The following is a 20,602-nucleotide window of genomic DNA, read 5'->3' as shown; positions in this document are numbered from 1 at the left end:
CCCCCGTGGTGCCAAGGATTGAACCCAGGGCCTTGTGCATGCGAGGCAAGCACTCTACCAATTGAGCTATCCCAGCTTGAGAATTCTTTTTTTAACTAAGAGAATTCTTAATTTCTTAATGACTGACTTTTGAAGGTTTTAAATATGTTGTGGGATTTGCCTTCTTTTAAAGATACTTATGTTTTCCCTGTAGGAATGTATTCTGTCTGGTATAATGTCAGTGAATGGAAAGAAGGTTCTTCATATGGATCGAAACCCATATTATGGAGGAGAGAGTGCATCTATAACACCACTGGAAGATGTAAGTGTTAATAAAAATAAACATGCCTTTTGTATTTTGAGTGTTTTCCTAATAAATCTTCATTTTAATCCTGAGAGATGGTTTTATTTATTTATTTATTTTAATTTACTGAGTAGAAAGTCTTGAGCACATAATTTTGTAGGAGCTTCTTTTTGGGAGCTGTAGAAGTTTTAATTGTGACCTTTTGTTGCCATCTAGTGTCTATTATCTCTCAAAGCTAACAGAATATAGACTAGGAAGATTGACAGCAGGGGGCCTAACATACCAAGCACAATGCCAATGCTTTCCACTTGGTCTTATTTATTCTCTCAGTCACTCAAAGGCATATATTTTTTTCTATATATAAAATATAGTTTTATCACACACACATAGCCTTTCTACTTTGGTAACTAAATTTTTGAGATTAAAAAATATACTAATTCAAGTATTTCTACATACAAAAAATTCAGGTTTTCATTTATTAAAAACAAAATAAGTTCTGATGAAGTAACCATATTTACAACAAGATAAATATGTAAAATGTTGGAAAATAGAAACAATGAATAGTCTCGAATTCTTAATAGTTTAATGACTGAAATAATTTATCTTTTCAGTAATTTTTTTTTACAAATAAATTTACTTAATTTTAAACTTACATCAATGTGCTTATTAGTTTCAGACAAAAATATTTAGTATAAATGGCAGGTATTAGTTTTGCACAAGCCAAGAAATAACATTTAAAGTTGTCTAGATGCAATAATTAAAAAAAAAAAGTAGATTCAAAATGTAGTAGGAAAATATGTTAAAAAAACATAAGGAACTATGCCTCATAAAAGATATAAATGCACCTTCTATTATATGAATATCAAAAACTAAATATTTTTATTTAAAAGTAGCTTCTATAAAATGTCAGGAAAGTAGGCAGTTTGTTTTTGTAATGTAATATGTAAGAAAGAAATATTTCTATCTCAATTAATCAGTATTTCTTAGCAAAATTGTAGTATATATACATGGAAAGGTAGGCATTATTCTGTATTCAAGTGTCCAAGTTTGATTTCCATTAAAATGTTTTCTATATTTTATAAGAAACACACAAACAAAAGTAAAAGAATGAGGTAAGAATCTTATACTTTTAAAAAGTACTCGAAACTTAATACTCAAGATATTTTCAATGCCTAGACTCCAGAATGACGTTTTAAAAGGTCCTTCATGATGATGACGATTATGATATGTATCTGAACCATATAATGACTTCTTAGTATTCTGAGCAGGCAATGTTTTCTTTTCTTTCTTTTTTTTTTTTTTTTCTGTTATTACAAAATAATCACAATTTTGTCAAAATATCGTTCCAGTGTGGTTTCACATGAGGCACCATGCCACAGTAAGAGCAGCTACAATGCCATTCAAAATTGCCATGCTATAGCCCATGTGGAAAGAATGTCCGGTCAGTTTCTTGAACCTGGCAGGTGAAAGAGGAGTAGGAGGAAACATTCCTGGTTCAAAAGAATCAAAATATGTAACTTTCCAAGAAAAGCTGCAACAGGAGACTCCAGCAATTAGGGATATTATAAGTAGAGTCCAGAATCCTAATAGTCCAGTATCTACATCATCTTCATTTTTCAAATTCTCAGCATGCAACTCTTTAACGATCAGGTAGGCGCTGGCGAGGAGGAAAGCGAGGAGGATGGCGAGCAGAGAATAGACAGGACCTGGATCGGCCATCGCCGAGCCTGGGCCCGGCTACGCGTAGCTCTTTCTGCCTTTCGTGTTGTTCCACCCGCCCCTATCCACAACTTTTCTCCAAGCTACTTGGCACGCGTTCTTCTCCCATCTGCCTCCTCAAAGGCATATTTTTATCCTCATTTTTCAGGCTACAAAATAGTCTCTGTGTGGTTAAAATCTCAGGGTTTGGTTGTGAACCTGTGTTGTACAATTCTAAGCTTAGTTCCCGTTGCTTTAGTAGTCTTATTTTCTCCTTTTTTAGGATAAGGCCACTTGAAACATATATATAAAAAAATTTGTTTTCCTAGTGCTAAGGATCAGACCCTAGGCCTTGAACATGCGAGGCAAACTCCTTACCACTGAGCTACATCCCCAGCTGCACATGAAGCACTAAGTGTGTTATACTAAACTCACTTATAAATTTCTCTGTGTGGGGCTTGTTGAACATCCGCATATATCCACCATTAATGATGGATAATGGACCTCTTGGTTCAGGTGATGGCCACCAAATTTCTTCTTTGTATACAGTCTGGAGGGATTTGCTGTCACCATTCCTTCCACACTGAGCACATTTATTAGCTGATCTTTAATAAGTTTAACACATTTTCTTCTTTCTCCTTTTTCTTTTTAAAATTTTTTTCTTATGGTGAATATATTCAGAGACTTGAATTTTTATTATGTATCTACAAACTTTGTTTTATGTTATCAGTAAGATTCATGAAATTGAAATAATATTCTCAAATTTTAAACTGCAGGCTTCCTTTTATCAAAGTTTCTACTCAACTTAGAAGTTATAAGTTAGCTGTTCCTATTGCTAAACACCCCAAACCAAAACCCCCAGAAAAAAAAGAACACAAAGAAGTTTTGGGGAGTGATGGATATATTTGATACTTTTCGATGGTGTTCATAGCCATATACTATTCTCCACATTCATCAGAATATATACGTTAAGGGTGTGCCTTTTTTATATATCAGTTATACCTTAATGAAACTTAAAAAGCTATGTTAACTAGAATTAGTTTTAATTATCTTTTCTAGTTTGAAGGCTCCAAAATTTATTTTTAACTCCTAATATAACTACAGAAGCAAAGTTAGGGTGGGGTAACTAGACATTACATGGCCCCTAATATGATGCAGTGTAATGTAATCAACAACAATTTCTTACAAACTAGCCTAATCTTCTCAAAAGAAAAAAGAAGTGAGAAAACTTTTGAATGAAGATGAGAATAAGAAGAAACAAAAAAAATGCAATGCTTGAACCTTTAGTTAATTGTGGTTTGAAAAACAAAACAAAAAGACTACTAAGCAGCTTCATAAATCTTTTGTTAGCTTTTTATGTGGGGGAAGAATGAGTTCTACCAATAAGAAATGTACCTACAAAACTACTAGTGTCACTAACAAATAGTTTCCTGTTTTGTTTTACTGCTACTAAAAAAACAAATTAAAAACTTATGTAATATTTTGTTTATTTTAGCATTCACAAGTTGATCAATCTGTCTTATTTATGTATGTATTGGGACCTTGATAAACATTTTATCTGATAAAATATGAAATGCCCTCCTACCTTGCCTTATTGTAGTAGTGTTTTATTATTATACCAAAACCACATAAATCAAAAGTATTATATAAAATAATGGAAAATTAAATTTTGTTACTTTTTGTTTTGCTTTTAGTTATACAAAAGATTTAAATTACCAGGACCACCACCAACATCAATGGGGAGAGGAAGAGACTGGAATGTTGACTTAATTCCCAAGTTTCTTATGGCTAATGGTAAAGAATTCTAACTTAATTTATGAAAGTATACTGGAAATATTTGGAGGTAGAAACTACCTCTCAAAGAGAGAATATTATTTGTGTGTGAGGAACTGGATTTTGTTGAATGGCAATAGTATGGTTAATGATATGGTCCATTAGAGGTGTCTCGAGTCAGTAAGTTAAGAATGGAGAGAAGTGCGTGTGGCTTATTAGTAAATGGCTGTAGAGAAACAAAGTTTTTTGTGTTTTTTTTTTTTTCCAAATATATTTTTAGTTGTTGATAGACCTTTTTTTAAAAAAAAAAATTTATTTATTTATATATGGTGCTGAGAATAAAACCCAGTGCCTCACACATGCCAGGCAAATGTGCTACTGCTGAGCCCCAGCCTCAGCCCTAGAGAAACAAAGTTAAGATGTAGCAAGATACATGCCAAAATTTTGTAAGCATTTTGTAAATGTAAGTTTTGTAAAATAAAATTGGAAGCATTTGACATAGCTATAAACATTGGTACAATTAGGATGTGGTGTAGTACATACCAGAATCGTAAACATTTGTAACTGACTTCCCTCTCTATGCTTTGTGGACAATTTTAGATAACTGGTCCTTTAAAAACTGAGTCATCTTAATGTTTTTTTTGTGTAGGCTTGTAAAATTATTTTTCATATTAATTTTCTCTCATCATAGAGGCATGAAATATCTTTTTAAATTACTGTGTTATTAGTACTTGAGGTGACATTGGAAAACTAAGTTCTTGGTTATCAAAGTCTATGTTTTATGAATAAAGTATGTGCTACCCTTTCCTTTTATTCTTTTGTTTCTATTACATTGTTTGTTTTAATAGAAAGAGATCTTATTTGAATTTTCTCTAAAATTTGCTAAATTATTTTGGGGTAAACTCTAAAAATTTTGCTTAAGTAATATTTAAACTAGGAAGCAGTTAAGTAGAATGAAAAGCAAATTTACCTAATTATAATCTCACCATCTAGATTTTAGTTAATATTCTGGTGTATGACATAGTGGTTCTGGTGCCAGTTAACGTTTTTTTTTTAACCAGTATGTTATGAACATGCATGCACACGCGACAAACCCCGTTTTATACTCAGAATTGTTATTATGGGGACAAAGATAATGATCTTTTTAAAAAGTCTTTTCCTTTTTATTGCCACATTTTATTTTTACCAGTGATATTATCCTACCCATTTCCTAGTATCTTATTGACCCTTAATATTATTTATTTTGGTTGATATTTTGTCATTGAGAGGTAAATCTGAACTTTAAAAATATCTATTTTTTTTTTTAGAGGATAGAATGAGGTTTACATATTATTGTCTAACTTTCCTATTTAGTAAATTGGCCAGCCTTGTGCTGGTACATTTTTCCATTGAGCTTTTTGTGTTTTTCCTTATTGATGTGAAAAAGAGCTCTTTATAACTAAGATTATTGTTTTGAAGTTATGCAATTTGCCTAATAATCATTAAAATTTTTTCTATACTCAAGGCTTTTTTCATGTCATATTGGTTGAGCTTTTTTCGTTTCATTGGTTTTTATTTTCAGGATGGTTTATTTTTGAAATTTTTCTTTCCATCTTGTCTCAAGTTATTAGAATACTACTGGTTGTTTTAATGATTTGACAATTTCATTTTTTTGTCATAAATTTTTATAAATATTTTCATCTATTGTATGAAATATATCTGCTTTGTTGTCCTATTGATTGAAAAGTAGAGATTGAATGTGTATGTAGCTCAGTGGTAGAGTGTTTCTCCAGCATGTATGAGGCCCTGGGTTCAGTCCCTGGGAACACACACACACACGCACACGCACCCCGTCATACACAAACAAGTAGAGATTGAAGTTTATTATTCAAAATGGCCAACCACTTGTCCTTCAATACCATTCTCTTTTTTTTTTCTATTTTGATTTTAAATTTTACCAAACATTAATTTCTTAACACATTACATTTTTACATGTGGTATCTACATATTATTTTCCCCCAATTTGGGAACCAGCTAATATAATTGTATAGTAATATCTGTACAACTATAATTATATTTTAATATCCGGTTGTGTAAGTCTCACAATACTTTATTTCTTGCTCTCAAAAAAGAAAAAAAAAATTGATCTTTTTGACAACCCTAGTGTGTGTATCTTCAAATCAGCTTTAAAATAATTTTGGTCTCACAAGTTTGCTATTTTTTACATAAGAATTTTTAGGCTTATAGGAAGGTAATATTTTTACTTGCATGCCTGACTCTTTCTATATCTGGTGTTGATGTTCACTTTAATAAATATAAATTGACTTGGAAACTGAAATATTTTGGGAGTTGTTTCTTTGAAATATGATAGAAACTGTTAAGCAGCTTAAATCCATTTGCAGTATTACTGCAATTCTAAATCTCATGCCTCTAATATCTTTTACCCTTGGCAAAGCAAGTGCATAAGAATTATTAACGCTGAAGTCATAACGTTAGAAAAGAAACTTCTAACTATGCAGTAGGTATGTGCCCTGGTTTACCATTTAAAATATGGCTTTGCAGATTTGTTTTGTAAGAGCTATTGGACAATGTTAGGAAGAAATTGGGAAGCCATTAGTATTAGTAAATGTGCGTTTATTTCTGTTAATTTTTAGTGGCAGCAAGATTTAAGTGAAAGTTTGAATTCTATGACTTTTCTAGGTCAGCTGGTTAAGATGCTACTTTACACAGAGGTCACTCGCTATCTAGATTTCAAAGTGACTGAAGGGAGCTTTGTTTATAAGGGAGGAAAAATCTACAAGGTTCCTTCCACTGAAGCAGAAGCCCTGGCATCTAGTAAGTACTTTCATTTTATCTTTTCAGTATAATTAGATTATATAGTGGAAAGAAATTTCAGATATCAATCCACCCAGTCAACAAATATTTAGTGAATGTCTTTTTTTTTTTTTTTAAATATTTATTTATTTATTTTAGTTTTTGGCGGACACAACATCTTTGTTTGTATGTGGTGCTGAGGATCGAACCCGGGCCCGCACGCATGCCAGGCGAGCGCGCTACCACTTGAGCCACATCCCCAGCCCCGACAAATATTTAGTGAATGTCTTATTATGTGCTAGACACTGTTCTAGGCAGAAGAGAGTACATTAGTGATCTTTAACATTCTGTATGGTTAGGGAGGGGAGAAGGTTCTTTTTCATTGTCTTTCTTGTAACTGCATGCTGCTAGTAGGAAAAGCTGAGGGTCTATAAAGTGGTAGTTTATAGCTGTCTGTTCACCTTTTAGTATAAAAAGCAGTGAATGGATTATCTAGTGTTTCTCTAAGGTAAGTGACCAACAGGGCAATCAACATCCACATTTCTTTCTCTGTTAGATGCCAGAATATGTCTTGGCATTCAGAAGAGGAAAAGGAAGAGCATTCAGCATTTTAGGTAGTTGGTTAAGTGTTGATTGGTTATCAAAGGAAGAACTTTGATATTGTTCCCTTCATAGATCATATTTTTTTCAAAGACTTATTTTTTTTGTATCTAATAAGAGACATAATTCAGGGGCTGAGGTTGTGGCTCAGTGATAGAGCGCTTGCCTTACATGTGCAAGACCATGTGTTCAATCCGCAGCACCACATAAAAATAAATAAGTGAAATAAAGGTACTGTGTTCAAGTACAACTAAAAAATAAATATTTTTTTAAAAAGTTTAAAAAAAGAGACATAATTCATATTTAAGTACTGACTGTAATTACTTATAACTGGGGGTAAACTTAAAGACTTTATAACTAATCTATATTAATTGTGTGGGTTTTATTTTAAAGTGTTGTGAAATTGGAGGTGATGTTATCCAAATTTCTCATATCTTAATTTACATTTTGTCTTAGAGGGGCTAAGTTAATGACATTCATGTTTAAATTTTCCTCTCATACTCTCTCTTTTTTTTTTTTTTTTTATCTCTCAGTGTCCTATTGTGAGTGTATACTTTTTAAAAAATTCTTTTTTAGGTTTAATGGGACTATTTGAAAAACGTCGCTTCAGAAAATTCCTAGTGTATGTTGCCAACTTTGATGAAAAAGATCCTAGAACTTTTGAGGGTATCGATCCTAAGAAAACCACAATGAGAGATGTGTATAAGAGATTTGATTTGGGCCAAGATGTTATAGATTTTACCGGTCATGCTCTTGCACTTTACAGAACTGATGAGTAAGTTTTTTGTTTTTTAAGATTTGTATTTTTCTTGGAATGCTGACTGAATTGAATTTCCCAGTTCTCCAAATTGGAAATTCTAACAGAACATATAGCTATGTTACACTATGAAAGAAGAGGCTCTTGGTTCAAATTAATGTTGGAACCTTTTAAATGAATTAGGAAGGCAATAGATTAAAATCTCTTCAATAAAAGATTTTTAAATTGAGCAACTAAGAAAACTAAAACCCTTTTCTAATATTCATTTTCTTTCTAGCTATTTAGATCAACCATGTTGTGAAACCATTAATAGAATTAAACTTTACAGTGAGTCTTTGGCAAGATATGGCAAAAGCCCATACCTTTATCCACTTTATGGCCTTGGAGAATTGCCACAAGGATTTGCAAGGTAAGAGCCCATTTTTAACTGATTAGCTGATACTTCACTGATCCTGAACTTTATCTCAAATAGGCATGTGAGCTTTGATGTTACCAATGAGACAAGGTATGTCTCTGTAGTTTTCCTTTTTTTTCCATGGTGTTGAGAGTGTAATATACATGTTTGTAAGTGCTCTTCCTATGAGCCTTGTCCCCAGTCCTTTTATTTTTATTAAAGTGAAATTTATGTACAATGAAACATCTTTGGTTAAAAAAAAAAGAAAAAATTTGACAAATGTATTGACCCTGTATAACCACAACCCAAATCAAAATATAAAATATTTTCCTTATCCCAGAAATCTTCCTTGTTTTGTAAACAATACATCCTCTCTCCCCTGCATTACATTCTTGATTTCTACCACCAGATTATTTTGCCTGTTGTTGAAGTTCTTATCTAGGGAACAATACAGTGTGCATTCGTTTGTCTCTGGCTTTTAAGTTGTTTTTTTTGGGGGGGTGTAAGGGGGATTGAACTTAGGGGCACTTGACCACTGAGCCACATCCCCAGTCCTATTTTGTATTTCATTTAGAGAGGGGATCTCACTGAGTTGCTTAGGGCCTCACTTTTGCTGAGGCTGGCTTTGAACTTGTGATCCTCCTGCCTCAGCCTTCTGAACCTCTGGGATTACAGAAGGGCATCACTGTGCCTGGCTATGGCTTTTACTTTTTGCTTAACATGTTTAAATATTTTGGTTGCCCTGGGGATTGAACCTAGAGCCTCAGGTATGCTAGGTATGCACTCTACCACTGAGCTACATCCTTAGCCCTGTCAGTCATTTTAATTTTAACCACCCAATGAGTATAAAATGTCATATCATATGGTTTTAATTTGTATTTCCTGAGAAATAAAGTTGACTACTTTTTCATGGCCATTTGTATAATTTTGTTCTGTGACTGTTCAGGTCTTTGCAGATTTTTAGATTTGGGTTGTCTCTTTAATTTTTGATTTGTAGATCTTGATGTATTCTGGTGCCAAGTCTTTTGTCAGTTTCTTAGTCTCTGTCTTGTCTTTTGTAATTTTTACATTTTGATAAAGTGCCATATATCAAAATTATCTTTTTATGTTTAAAGCCTTTTGTCTCCTAAGAAATCTTTGCTTTCCCTGAGGACACAAAGATACTTTTGTCTCTTTCTAAAAGTTTTATTTTTGCATTTAAGTCTGTCATTAATCTTGAAAAATTGTTGGTGTGTGGAATGAGGTAGGGCTTGAGGTTCATCTTTACTACACCTATATTTAGTATTTTAGCAGCATTTATTGAAAAGATTTTCTTTCCCAGGTAGTCTTGGTATCTTTGTGGGGAAATAATTTGGCCATGTATATGGGTCTACTTTGGGATCCAGTTTTCTTCCAGTGATTTTGTGGTTTTTTTTCCTTATACTTTTACCACACTGTCTTGATATAGTTTTGTAGTAAATTTTGCAGTCAGGTAATGTAAGTCCAACTGTGTTCTTTTTCAAAATTTGTTTCATCTATTAAGATTCTTTGCGTTTCCATATACATTTTAGAATCAGCTTGTCTCTCCCCAGAAAAAATATTTGCTGTGATTTTGATTGAATTGAGTTAAGTCTATAGATTTGAGGGAAATATTCATCATCATAGTGAGTTTTTCTATTTATTTTTAAGTTATTTGCTGCTAATACATAGAAATAAAATTTATTTTTTTATATTTATGTCTTATGACTGGTTTATTAAACTAATTCACTTATTCTACTGATATAGGTTTCTTAAAATTTTCATGTACACAATTGTATTATGTGAGTTTAGAGTTTAAATTCTCCTCTTAACAATCTTGATGTGTCTCCTCTTCCCCTTGCCTTTATTGCAGTGGCTGGGACTTCAAGGACAATGTTAAGGTGCTAAAAATGGACATTCTTGTCTTGTTCCTTGGGTTAGGGATGTTGTGTTAAATATAATATTGTTAAATGTTTTCTGTATTTTTTTGATAGATGATTTTATCAGATTAAATTCCTTTCTATTCATGGTTGGCTGAGAGTTTTTATTATGAAAAGGTATTGACATTGAGTTAATTATGCAGCTTTTCTTTTGTATGTTAAAATATTGAATTACATATTTATTTATTTATTTGGTGGTGTTGGGGATTGAACCTGAAGCCTTGTGCATGCCAGGTAATTACTCTGCCATCTGAGCTATATCCTCAGCCCTACAAATTTATTTTTTAATGTTAAAAAAAAACCCCTTGCATTCCTGGGATAATAAGCTCCATATTCATGATGTATTTTCTTGTTTATTGTTGGATTTAATTTGTTCATTGTGTGTGCATATGCAACTAATGCAGATAACAGATGATTGAATTGTGTGTTTCTGTAAATGATATTGTCTTAAAAGCTTGTAGTGTTCTTATTTGTATAAGGTTTGGTAGTCCATAAAATGTTTGGAAAAGTTTCCTCCTCCTTTGTTTTCTGAAAGTTTGTGAAGATTGCTATGGGTTTTTCCTCAATGTTTCATAGACTTGATCAATGAAACCATCTGAGCCTGGAACTTTCTTTGTAACAAGGCTTTTGATTATTAATTTTCTTTTAATAGAAATTAGGCTATTTGGGCTGGCGCTCTAGCTCAGTGGCAGAGCATTTGCCTAGCATGTTACGAGGCACTGGGTTTGATCCTCAGCCCCACATAAAAATAGGCTATTCAAATATGCTATTTCTTATTGTAGTTTTCATTTGTGCTTTTCAAGGAATTTGACCATTTCATTTAAGTTTTTGAATTTACTGTAAAAAGTTGTGCTAACCCTTTTGATGTATGTAAGATCATTAGTGATGTTTCCTCTTTCATTCCTGTGATTTATAATTTATATTTTCTCTCTTCTGCTAGGATTTAATATCATTTATCTTTTTAAAAAAACCAAACTGTTAGCTTCATTAATTTTCTCTTTAGCTTTCTGTCTTGATCAATTGCTTTTTAAAAATTTCTTCTCTCCCCGCTTTTTTTTTAAGTTGTAGATGGACACAATATCTTTATTTATATTTATTTTATTTATTTAATTATAAATATAATATATAATATTATATAAATATAATAATATAAATTATTTATTATTTATATTTTATTTATTTATATTTATTTTATTTTTATATATTATTTTATTTATATTTATTTTTATGTGGTGCTGAGGATCAAACCTAGGGCCTCATGCTTGTGAGACAAGCATTCTACCACTGAGCTACAATCCCAGCCCTCTTCCCCCTTTTTTTGACTTTTATGGTTGAAACACATGGCTGTTATTACATTTTGCACATGTAACATAAGTTAAAAGTTTAATTTTCCTCTGAATCTGTGTTATCCATCCTTGGTACCTCTATCGTTTGCCACCCCCTCCTTTTAATCTTGAGTTGTTTGGAAGAATAATTATTTATAAACATTTGGAGTTTTTTCCTAAATATCTTATTGTTATTAGTGTCTAATTTTATTATGTTCAGAGAACAAACTTAATACAATTTCAGTCCTTGAAATTGAGACATATTTTATGGTTGAATATGTAATCTTAGTGATCAGTATGCTCTGAAAAAAAAAGAATGTGTACTCTGCATTTGTTGGTGGAGTATTAAGAACTGGTAGCCTGGTGTCATGGAGCATACTGTAATCCTAGCAACTCATGAAGCTGAGGCAGGAGGTTTGCAAATTCAGAGCCAACCTCAGCAGCTTAGTGAGGCTCTAAGCAATATAGCTGTACCCTGTCTCTAAATAAAAAATAGAAAGGGCTGGGGATATATAACTCAGTGTTAAAGTGCTTCAGGCTGAATTCCCTGGTACCTAAAAGAGAAAGAGAACTGGTAGAATTGAAATATGTCTTTTTCTAGTTCTATCAGTTTTCTTCTTTTGTGTGTGTGGTGCTGGAGATTGATCCCAGCGCCTTGCTTATGCTAGGCAAGCACTGTACCACTGAGCTAGCTACATCCTGTATCAACACTGTTCTTGAAGACAGCATCAGCATATAGTTGAATCTTTTTTGTTTTTTTTTTTTTGGTCCATTGTGACAATGTTAGCTTTTTAATTGGAGAATTTAGTCCATTTACATTTAACATAATAATCCATACAGTTGGGGTTAGGTCTATGGTTTTTGCTACCCATCAACCCCTGCTGTTTCCTGCTCCTGATTTTTGGATTAATCAGATATTTTCTAGTATTGCATCTTAATTCTTCTAATGGGTTTTTGTCTTCACCTCTTTTTTTGCTCACCCTACAAATTGTAATCTTTTATTTATTTATTACAGTTTATATTTAGAGTTAATTGTACCACATTATGTAAAAGAGAAGAACTTTGCAACACTATCATTTTTATTTACCATTTTTCTTTGTTTATATTTTACATCTCTAAGCCCCATAATACAGTGTTAATTATTTTGAATTAAATAATCATTTTAAAGAGATGAACAAGGGGCTGGGGATGTAGCTCAGTTGGTGGAGTGCAAAAAAGATGAACAGAAGTGCTGGAGGTGTCGCTCAGTGGCAGAACGCTTGCCTAGCGTGCATGAAGCCCTGTTTGATCCTGGAACTTGTGGGGTGAGGAGGAATAGAAGGAAAACATTTCTTGAATTAGTTAAGATTTGAAGAGATTTTTATCACAGATTTGTTGGCTCCTTCCTTTGTGGCTCTTACTTTTGTAGAGTTCCCCCCCTCCATGATTTTTATCTCTTGTGGCACTTCAAAGTCTCATAGTACCTCAGATCAGTAAGGCTGCAGCCTTCCTGTTTCTGTTCTAGCTGCCCCAAGTTAAAAGACTAGGAAAGTAGTTCCTTTGGGGAAAGCAGTATAAACCACACAAGATATCAGCCAATTGATTCCTGTCAAGTCTGCTCATCATTTTCTGTCTGCTTTAGGCATTCCCTAGGGCCTTCTGATAGTGTTTAGTTTTTAATAATCAGGAGGAGAAGACTCCTATATATATAGAAGTTCTTCCTGTTGCTGGTCAGTGCCTTTTTTTTCCCCCTCAGTATTCAACTGTAAAACAAATTTGCACTTCTTGTTCTATAATTCATACTGTAGTAAATCAAGCTAATATCCTTTTAGATGGGAATTGAGCAAATATATTGCCTATAATTCATATAGATCTAAGGAGGGAAACTTGAGCAATTGAAACATTTATTATAATTGAGATTTTTAAAAACTTTCTAGGCTGAGTGCTATTTATGGAGGTACTTACATGTTGAATAAACCAATTGAAGAAATCATTGTGCACAATGGAAAAGTGGTTGGCGTAAAGTCCGAAGGAGAGGTAAGTAACTTTTACAATTTTAAAAATACTGTGTTCTTGTGAAGAAAATGTATTATCTACTAAGTACCTATTTTACTATGGACATCGATGCTAGATTTCAGACTACATGATATTCTGTGTGAAAGTTGGTTTTATCATAGCTAAGGACTAATGTAGTTTCTTTGTCTTATTTTAAAAACAACCACCCTTTCTAGGGTGTCAGTTGTTACTTAAGACCAAAATGTCCGCATTATGGATGGTAGGTAATTCTACATACTTAACAGTTAACATATTTAAGTATTCCATACTTAAATGGTGTGGACTGGTACTTATCCACAAATTGTGGAGTTGGCGATCTCCACAGGTGGAGTTCTGAGTACTTTTATAAATCTGAATTGTAGGTAGATCACTGGAAGCTGGTTATAATGTCTATTCTAATTCAGAAGGTTTGAGGGGACTCTGCTTTTTCTTAAAAGCTCTCTCTGGTCATAATATTCCTGGCCTGCCAACCACACATTAAAAATAAAGTATTACTTCTTCCTTTTATTACTATACTACTTAATATTTCTTTCATTTCACTCAGTTATTATCATCGTTAACAGCTCTTGCAGTAGAGAATGCATTCTAAGTTACTGCCTGACATATTATGTCTAAAATTCTAAAAATGTAAGCTTTATCTTAAACATTTAAACATTGAGCTAGGTGGGAATGTAGAGACCTCCTGGAGGTGGTCTATTTTTTCTTGTTTAGATTGCATGGGAAATGAAGATTTGAGATAAGATTTTAGTAGCCAGAATGAGAAGACAATGAATAATAGAGAGAAAATATAGGCCTGGCTTAGGAAAATAAAAGAGCCTAATAGCAAAGCACGAGGCAAGATTTTTCTTTAATATGATGTATATCTCACAATGATCCTAAGAGACAGGGCTTAATGCTTCTTGGGTACATATAAATAAAAGACACAGCTGACTGAATGGCTGCGCTGGAATTGGTGTCCTATGCCCACAGTGCTTAGTTGTAACACACCTAAGGATATACGTTGGGAAATGTTAGCTTTGTCCCTCCTATCTTCCGAGATGTCTAGTCTACATGGTTTTATATTTTCCAGGCTACTTCTTTATAATCTTTTATCTTGATTGTCTTGGTAGTCTCTAATCTTTTTTATATGTTCTTATAAGAAGATGGAATATGTATAGGAAACTGTAGGATGACATAGGAAACTGAAGGATGATATTTTGTTTACTAGTGCTTTGACTGCCATTCTTTTATTAACTCCTAAAATGATGAAATGGCCAAATATTTTAAGGTAGGACAAATATCATTCAGATCTCATCGTGTGTACTATATTTATAAATGGGTTCACTGACCATGTAAGGTAGATGTTTTCTGTTTTTTTGGAAAACCTTTAAGGGGAAAAAAGTCATGAACTATCAATCCTTACAAATGGAGCCAAACACAAGACAAACTCAAAAAGTTAAGTTTAAAAATTATTTTGCTATTCCTGGTGGTATCTCCTGGGCTAAACACCAAATAATCTCCTTTTACTAGTTGGTTACCTGAACTTTTATTGTTAGCGATCTGTCATAACTACCTGTGCTTTCAGCACAATCATTGTTTGGGAGATACGGATAAATGTCTTAAACTGATTGCTTTAGGTTGTTTCTTTCTCTTGCAGGTTTTTCTTTGATGTCACTCTGCTGCACACAGCAGAAAGCTCCCTTTTTTAAGGAAACCTCAGGGCTTTGCCATGAAAGAGAAGGGTTATAATACATTACTCTTGGAGCTAAAATCTTGCTTATAATGCAGTCTTAAGATTATGATTTTGGTCTATTTATAATGCTAGTCATATTTCTTTTATTTTTTTGCCAGGACGTGCAAGTATGACAACCATTATGTACAAAACTGATACTTCTGACCACTATGCAATTGTCCAAAAAGAATTTATAGGGATTGTTGGAAAAGCTATTTTACTAGTTATCTATGGTTAACTTTTATATTAATTAGTTCATGAATATAAGAAATTCTATTCAAGGGAAAATTATATTAAAGTATTGGTTTGGGGTTTTTGTGGAGCCGGAATTCAATCTCAGGTTTTGCATATGCTAGACAAGCACTTTACCACTGAGTTACATCCCCAGCCCAGGATACTATTTAAAACACTATAAACACTGAATATTACATTAAAAAATCGTGCTTCCTTGCCTCCCAGTTTAAAAAGTTGGGGTAAAATTACATAATACATGAAATTTATCATCCTTGCCATTTTAAGTGTACAGTTCTGTGGTTTTAAATACATTCATAATATTTTACAGCCATCACCACTACGCATCTCTCGTAGTCTTTTCATCTTATAAAACTGAAACTCTGTAGCATTGAACAGTAACCCTCCACTCTGTCATCCCATTCCGTCTCTATGATTTTGGCTACTTTTAAATATCTGATATAAACAGTATTTATATTTTTTGTGAGTAGCTTATTTCACTTAGCACTACTGTCTTTAAGTTTAACCCAAGTTGTAGCATATGTCAGAATTTCCTTTCTTATTAAGGATATTCCACTGTATGTGTAAACCACATGTCACTAATCAGTGGACACTTGGGTGGTTTCCACATTTTAGCTGTTGTGATTAATACTATCGTGAATGTTGGTGTACAGATTTTCTCTTCAAAACCCTGTTTTTCACTTCTTTTGGGTGTATATCCAGAATTTAAATCTCTGATCATAATATATATATATATATTTAAGAAACAGCCATACTGTTTTGATGGTGGTAGTGCCATTTTATATTCCCTTCAGTGGTGTAGTTTCTCCACATCTATGCCAACATAGTATTTTGATAATAGCCATTCTAATGGGTAGGAGGTGGTATCTCATTGTAATTTTAATTTGCACTTTGCTGATGATTAGTGATGTTTAGTGTCTTTACACTTATTAATAATAGGCATTTGTTTTCTTTGGGGAACTGTCCTTTCAAATCCTTTGCTCATTTTTGAATAGGACAGTTGTTTTTTTAATTGTTTTAGGAATTCTTGATATATTCTGGATATTAATCTCTTATCAGATATATTCATGTACATTTCTCCCATTCTGTGGGTTGCTCTTTTATACTGTTTTCTTCTTGAGGTACAAAAAATAAATTTTTTCATGAAGACTTGTCTATTTCTTTTATTTCCTGTGTCTTTCATGTGTAAGAAATCACAAATTTAATACCATGGAGCTATTGCCCTACATTTTCTTCCTGGAGTTTTCATTATTTTAGGCCGTTGATCCATTTTAATTTTTGTATATGGTGTTAAGTAAGGGTCCATCTTCATTCTTTTGCATTAACTGGTTGTTGAAAAGATTGTCCTATTCCTACGGATTGGCCATGGCATCTTTGTCAAAAATCGTTTGTAACTGTGATGGTTTATTTCTGGGCTCTCTTTCCTATCTCACTTGTCTTTGTCAATCTTTATGCTAGTACCACTGTGTTTACTACCTAGTTGTTTAATGAGTCCCATCTTGATCTTTTTCAAGATTGTTTTGGCTGTTCCTTATGATTCAGCATGAATTTTAGGTTGGATTTAGTTACCACAACAACATTGTCTTCTAATCCATGAACATGGGATTTCCCATGTATTTATATTTTTATAAGATCTTTAAAAATGTCTTGTTATAGATTGCTCGCTGTAAGCAGCTCATCTGTGACCCCAGCTATGTAAAAGATCGGGTAGAAAAAGTGGGCCAGGTCATCAGAGTTATATGTATCCTCAGCCACCCCATCAAGAACACCAACGATGCCAACTCCTGTCAGATCATTATTCCACAGAACCAAGTCAATCGAAAGTCTGGTGAGTTTTGAAGACCTGCAGCTGTTGGATTGCTTTGTGTCATCCTAAATTCCTAACTTTATGTGTTGTACCGAGAGACTTTAGTTTACATGTAGGAAACATAATGTGATCCTTTTAGATTCTAGGGATCCTGCAGCATTGTGTTGAAGTAAACTAGAAGCCCTGCTTTGGACTTGTATCCATCACTTCTGACCTCAGTTTCTTCCTCTAGAATGAATGGATTGACTAGGTGAATTCTCACAATCTCCTGGCTCTAACATGAGTGACTGTGGAGGTTTATGCTGACAAGTTCAATTGAATCCACTATATTTTTGAGCTGTGTCATCATTTGTGAACTTCTTACATTTCATTTTAGCAATGTGCTAGAAAACCGTTCAGTCTGTGATTTAGATCAGGACTTGGCTTTGAAAGTGCAGTTTTTGATTTGTTTGCTTTAACCAGTTGTTATCAACTATTTGGTGTTCCCATCTTTTGATTTAGTAGCCCTACATCTTATTTATCTAAATAATTAAGAGATATCTGTATTATGATTTTTTTCTTTTTTTCCCTTTAAGAAATCACATTGCAACTAGGTGTGGTGGTACATACCTGTAATCCCTGTGACTGGAAGGCTTGGACTGGAGGATTGCAAGTTCCAGGCCAGTCTCAGCAATTTAGTGAGGACCTGAGGAACTTAGTGAGACCCTGTTTCAAAATAAAAAGGGCTGGAGATGTGGCTCAGTGGTTAAGTACCCCTGGGTTCAATCCCCAGTAAGTAAATCACATTGCAGAACATTATCACTAGAACAAAGGGACTTGACAATCTTATTGTTCCCTAACAGGGTCTGTGAAAATGTACAAAAAAGGAGCCCAATAATTTTCTGTCTGAGAATATAGTTACTTTGAATAGTGGTATACACATCAAGATCAGAAATTGTTTATTATTGCCAACTTAAAAATAGTTTATACTGACTTGCGATTTTTAATAAAGGAGGAAATTGATATTTAATAAATCCTTTCTTAGCTATTCAGAACATTTCCAAATGTGCAGGATACAGAGTGGAAAAACAACAACAACAACAACAACAAAAAAACACAGAGTAGATAATACGGTGCTATGACAGAGCCAGAAAGGAATTTTATTTCCAAGTTTAGCAGTTCACAGCCACATCAATCCTTAATCCCTAGTAGGTTAAAAGAAATTCGGTTATTAAATATTTGCATATCCACCATGACCCAGTTTGCTTTCACATAGAACTTAAGCTTAGAAGAGCAGTAACTGAATGAAATATAGTAAAACCTGTAGGGCACTCATGTCCCAGGTTTATCCATCTCAGTTCTCGAGCTGCTATTGTTTATTTCTAGATATCTATGTTTGCATGATCTCCTCTGCACACAATGTGGCAGCCCAAGGAAAGTACATTGCCATTGTTAGTACAACTGTGGAAACCAAGGAACCTGAAAAAGAAATCAGACCAGCTTTGGAGCTCTTGGAACCAATTGAACAAAAGTGAGTGTTGTGTTCTGTCAGCTACCATCCAAACTGAGGCTTGATTTTGGTGCTATGGTAAGGTGAGCACGAGAACACAGGCAGACTCTGGCTGCTGTGTGGGCAATCTTGAAATGTCTCATCTCTACCGGTCTTCCCTTTGGTACTTAAAAATTCAGGCAAAACAATGGCTTGAGTGTGGGACCAACTAACTTGCCTACTTATCTATTTTTTCCCTTCAGATTTGTCAGCATCAGTGACCTTCTTATACCAAAAGATTTGGGAAGAGAGAGCCAGGTGAGTGTGGAAATCTGAAAAGAATATTTTTAGGCTTTACTGGAACATCCCCTAAATACTTATAAATATTTGTAATTTTTATTTCCAGATCTTTATTTCCCGCACATATGATGCCACAACTCACTTTGAGACAACCTGTGATGACATTAAAGACATCTATAAGAGGATGACAGGATCTGAGTTTGATTTTGAAGAAATGAAGCGCAAGAAAAATGACATCTATGGGGAAGACTAACAGCAGTACATGTTAATACCTAATTAGGACAAATATAAAATTTGACAAATAATGCATATTGTATGAAATCAAAATTGTAAGGCCTGCTTTTGTAATCAGAATGGAGAGATTGAAGAGCATTGTACCAGTAAATACTCTTCCCCTTCATCTTTCTAATATCATGTATTAACTTGTTTTCATGGAGTGGCTATTCAGAATTGGCCAGTTACCACATTCTGTTCAATTTAACTGGACTGGCTTTTTTTTCTAGTGAAGGAGCAGTTTTAAACATTGTGATATCAATACAGAAAACTTGATACAGTATTTGTATCTTTTAATCAGGGTAGACTTTGCATTTATGTGCTTCTGCTGCTCAAGAGCTGGATTCATAGTTTGTGTGCCATCTTGTCATTAAGGAGATTCTAAATTGAATATTCCCTATAACTACATTGTGTGTTAAGTATTATGGCAGGGCCCAAATACCATAGTCAAAAGTTTGGTTTATGTGGGCATAAACTTCTAACCAAACTCCAGACTTAGGGATTCGTTTGGAGGAAGCCAATATGTGGTGTTTTAACCTAGTAAAATTGATGAAAGAAGGGGAAAAGAACCTATCATTAAAAAGCAGGTAAAATGTGGAAGCATCTTTTGTATCCCAGGTGTGGCTTCTTCAATGGACCAAGCTGCAATGCAGTATTGATTTGACAGAGCCTCTCTTCAATGATGTCTGTTCCAAAATGGCTCCAAATGATTTCTGTACTGCAAAATAAAGCCAAACTCTGGAATCCACTGCCCTCTGTATCAGTCTGTTTGTGTCCTGATTGTGAGGGCCACAACACAGCTACTGCCTTGCCTTCAGGAGAGCCAGGAGTGATGCTGGGCTGGGACCATGGTGTAGCTTCTGATCTGGATGCATCAGAGCAGCCTATCCTCTGGCTTCGCTGTGAGTATACCTCTTATTTTATTTCTGACAAAATGACTAGATTCTTTGGTAATTTTTGTAACGGTTTAAGTACTTGTTTTAAAAAATAGTACTTGTTCCAGAAAAATGTTTTTACCTTTAATAATATTGCTTATGGCAGCAGTTTTGTAAATTTTACTTGTGGTGCCAAAAATCAAACCCAGTGCCTCACATATGCTAGGCAAGCGCTCTACCACTGAGCCACAACCCCAGCCCATCAGCAGTTTTAATAAGTGAAATCTGCCAGGTGGAGTAGGAACTGTAGTCCATGTCATCC

At 33.8% G+C, this 20,602-nt stretch overlaps 2 protein-coding genes across 2 annotated transcripts in view; one reads left to right on the top strand and one right to left on the bottom strand.

Annotated features, from left to right (window-relative positions):
• Gdi2 (GDP dissociation inhibitor 2) overlaps positions 1 to 20,153 on the top strand; it is a 27,246-nt gene extending 7,093 nt beyond the window's left edge. The window contains exons 2-11 of the mRNA XM_015495165.2: positions 194 to 301; positions 3,676 to 3,775; positions 6,434 to 6,568; positions 7,724 to 7,922; positions 8,182 to 8,313; positions 13,477 to 13,576; positions 17,214 to 17,385; positions 18,730 to 18,874; positions 19,096 to 19,150; positions 19,239 to 20,153. Of these exons, the coding sequence (XP_015350651.1) occupies positions 194 to 301; positions 3,676 to 3,775; positions 6,434 to 6,568; positions 7,724 to 7,922; positions 8,182 to 8,313; positions 13,477 to 13,576; positions 17,214 to 17,385; positions 18,730 to 18,874; positions 19,096 to 19,150; positions 19,239 to 19,385 (1,293 nt within the window). The 3' untranslated portion in view covers positions 19,386 to 20,153. The remainder of the gene's footprint in view (positions 1 to 193; positions 302 to 3,675; positions 3,776 to 6,433; positions 6,569 to 7,723; positions 7,923 to 8,181; positions 8,314 to 13,476; positions 13,577 to 17,213; positions 17,386 to 18,729; positions 18,875 to 19,095; positions 19,151 to 19,238) is intronic.
• On the bottom strand, positions 746 to 2,456 carry LOC125619572 (ADP-ribosylation factor-like protein 6-interacting protein 6). The gene is given in 3 exon segments (XM_048812746.1): positions 746 to 1,971; positions 1,974 to 2,063; positions 2,417 to 2,456. Coding segments are annotated over 3 exon segments (462 nt in total). The 3' UTR covers positions 746 to 1,639.
• Positions 20,154 to 20,602: the final 449 nt, after the last annotated feature.

Source organism: Marmota marmota, unplaced genomic scaffold (genome assembly GCF_001458135.2).
Source record: "Marmota marmota marmota unplaced genomic scaffold, marMar, whole genome shotgun sequence".
In the NCBI taxonomy this organism is placed as follows: domain Eukaryota; kingdom Metazoa; phylum Chordata; class Mammalia; order Rodentia; family Sciuridae; genus Marmota; species Marmota marmota.
This window is presented reverse-complemented; position numbering and strand designations above follow the sequence as displayed.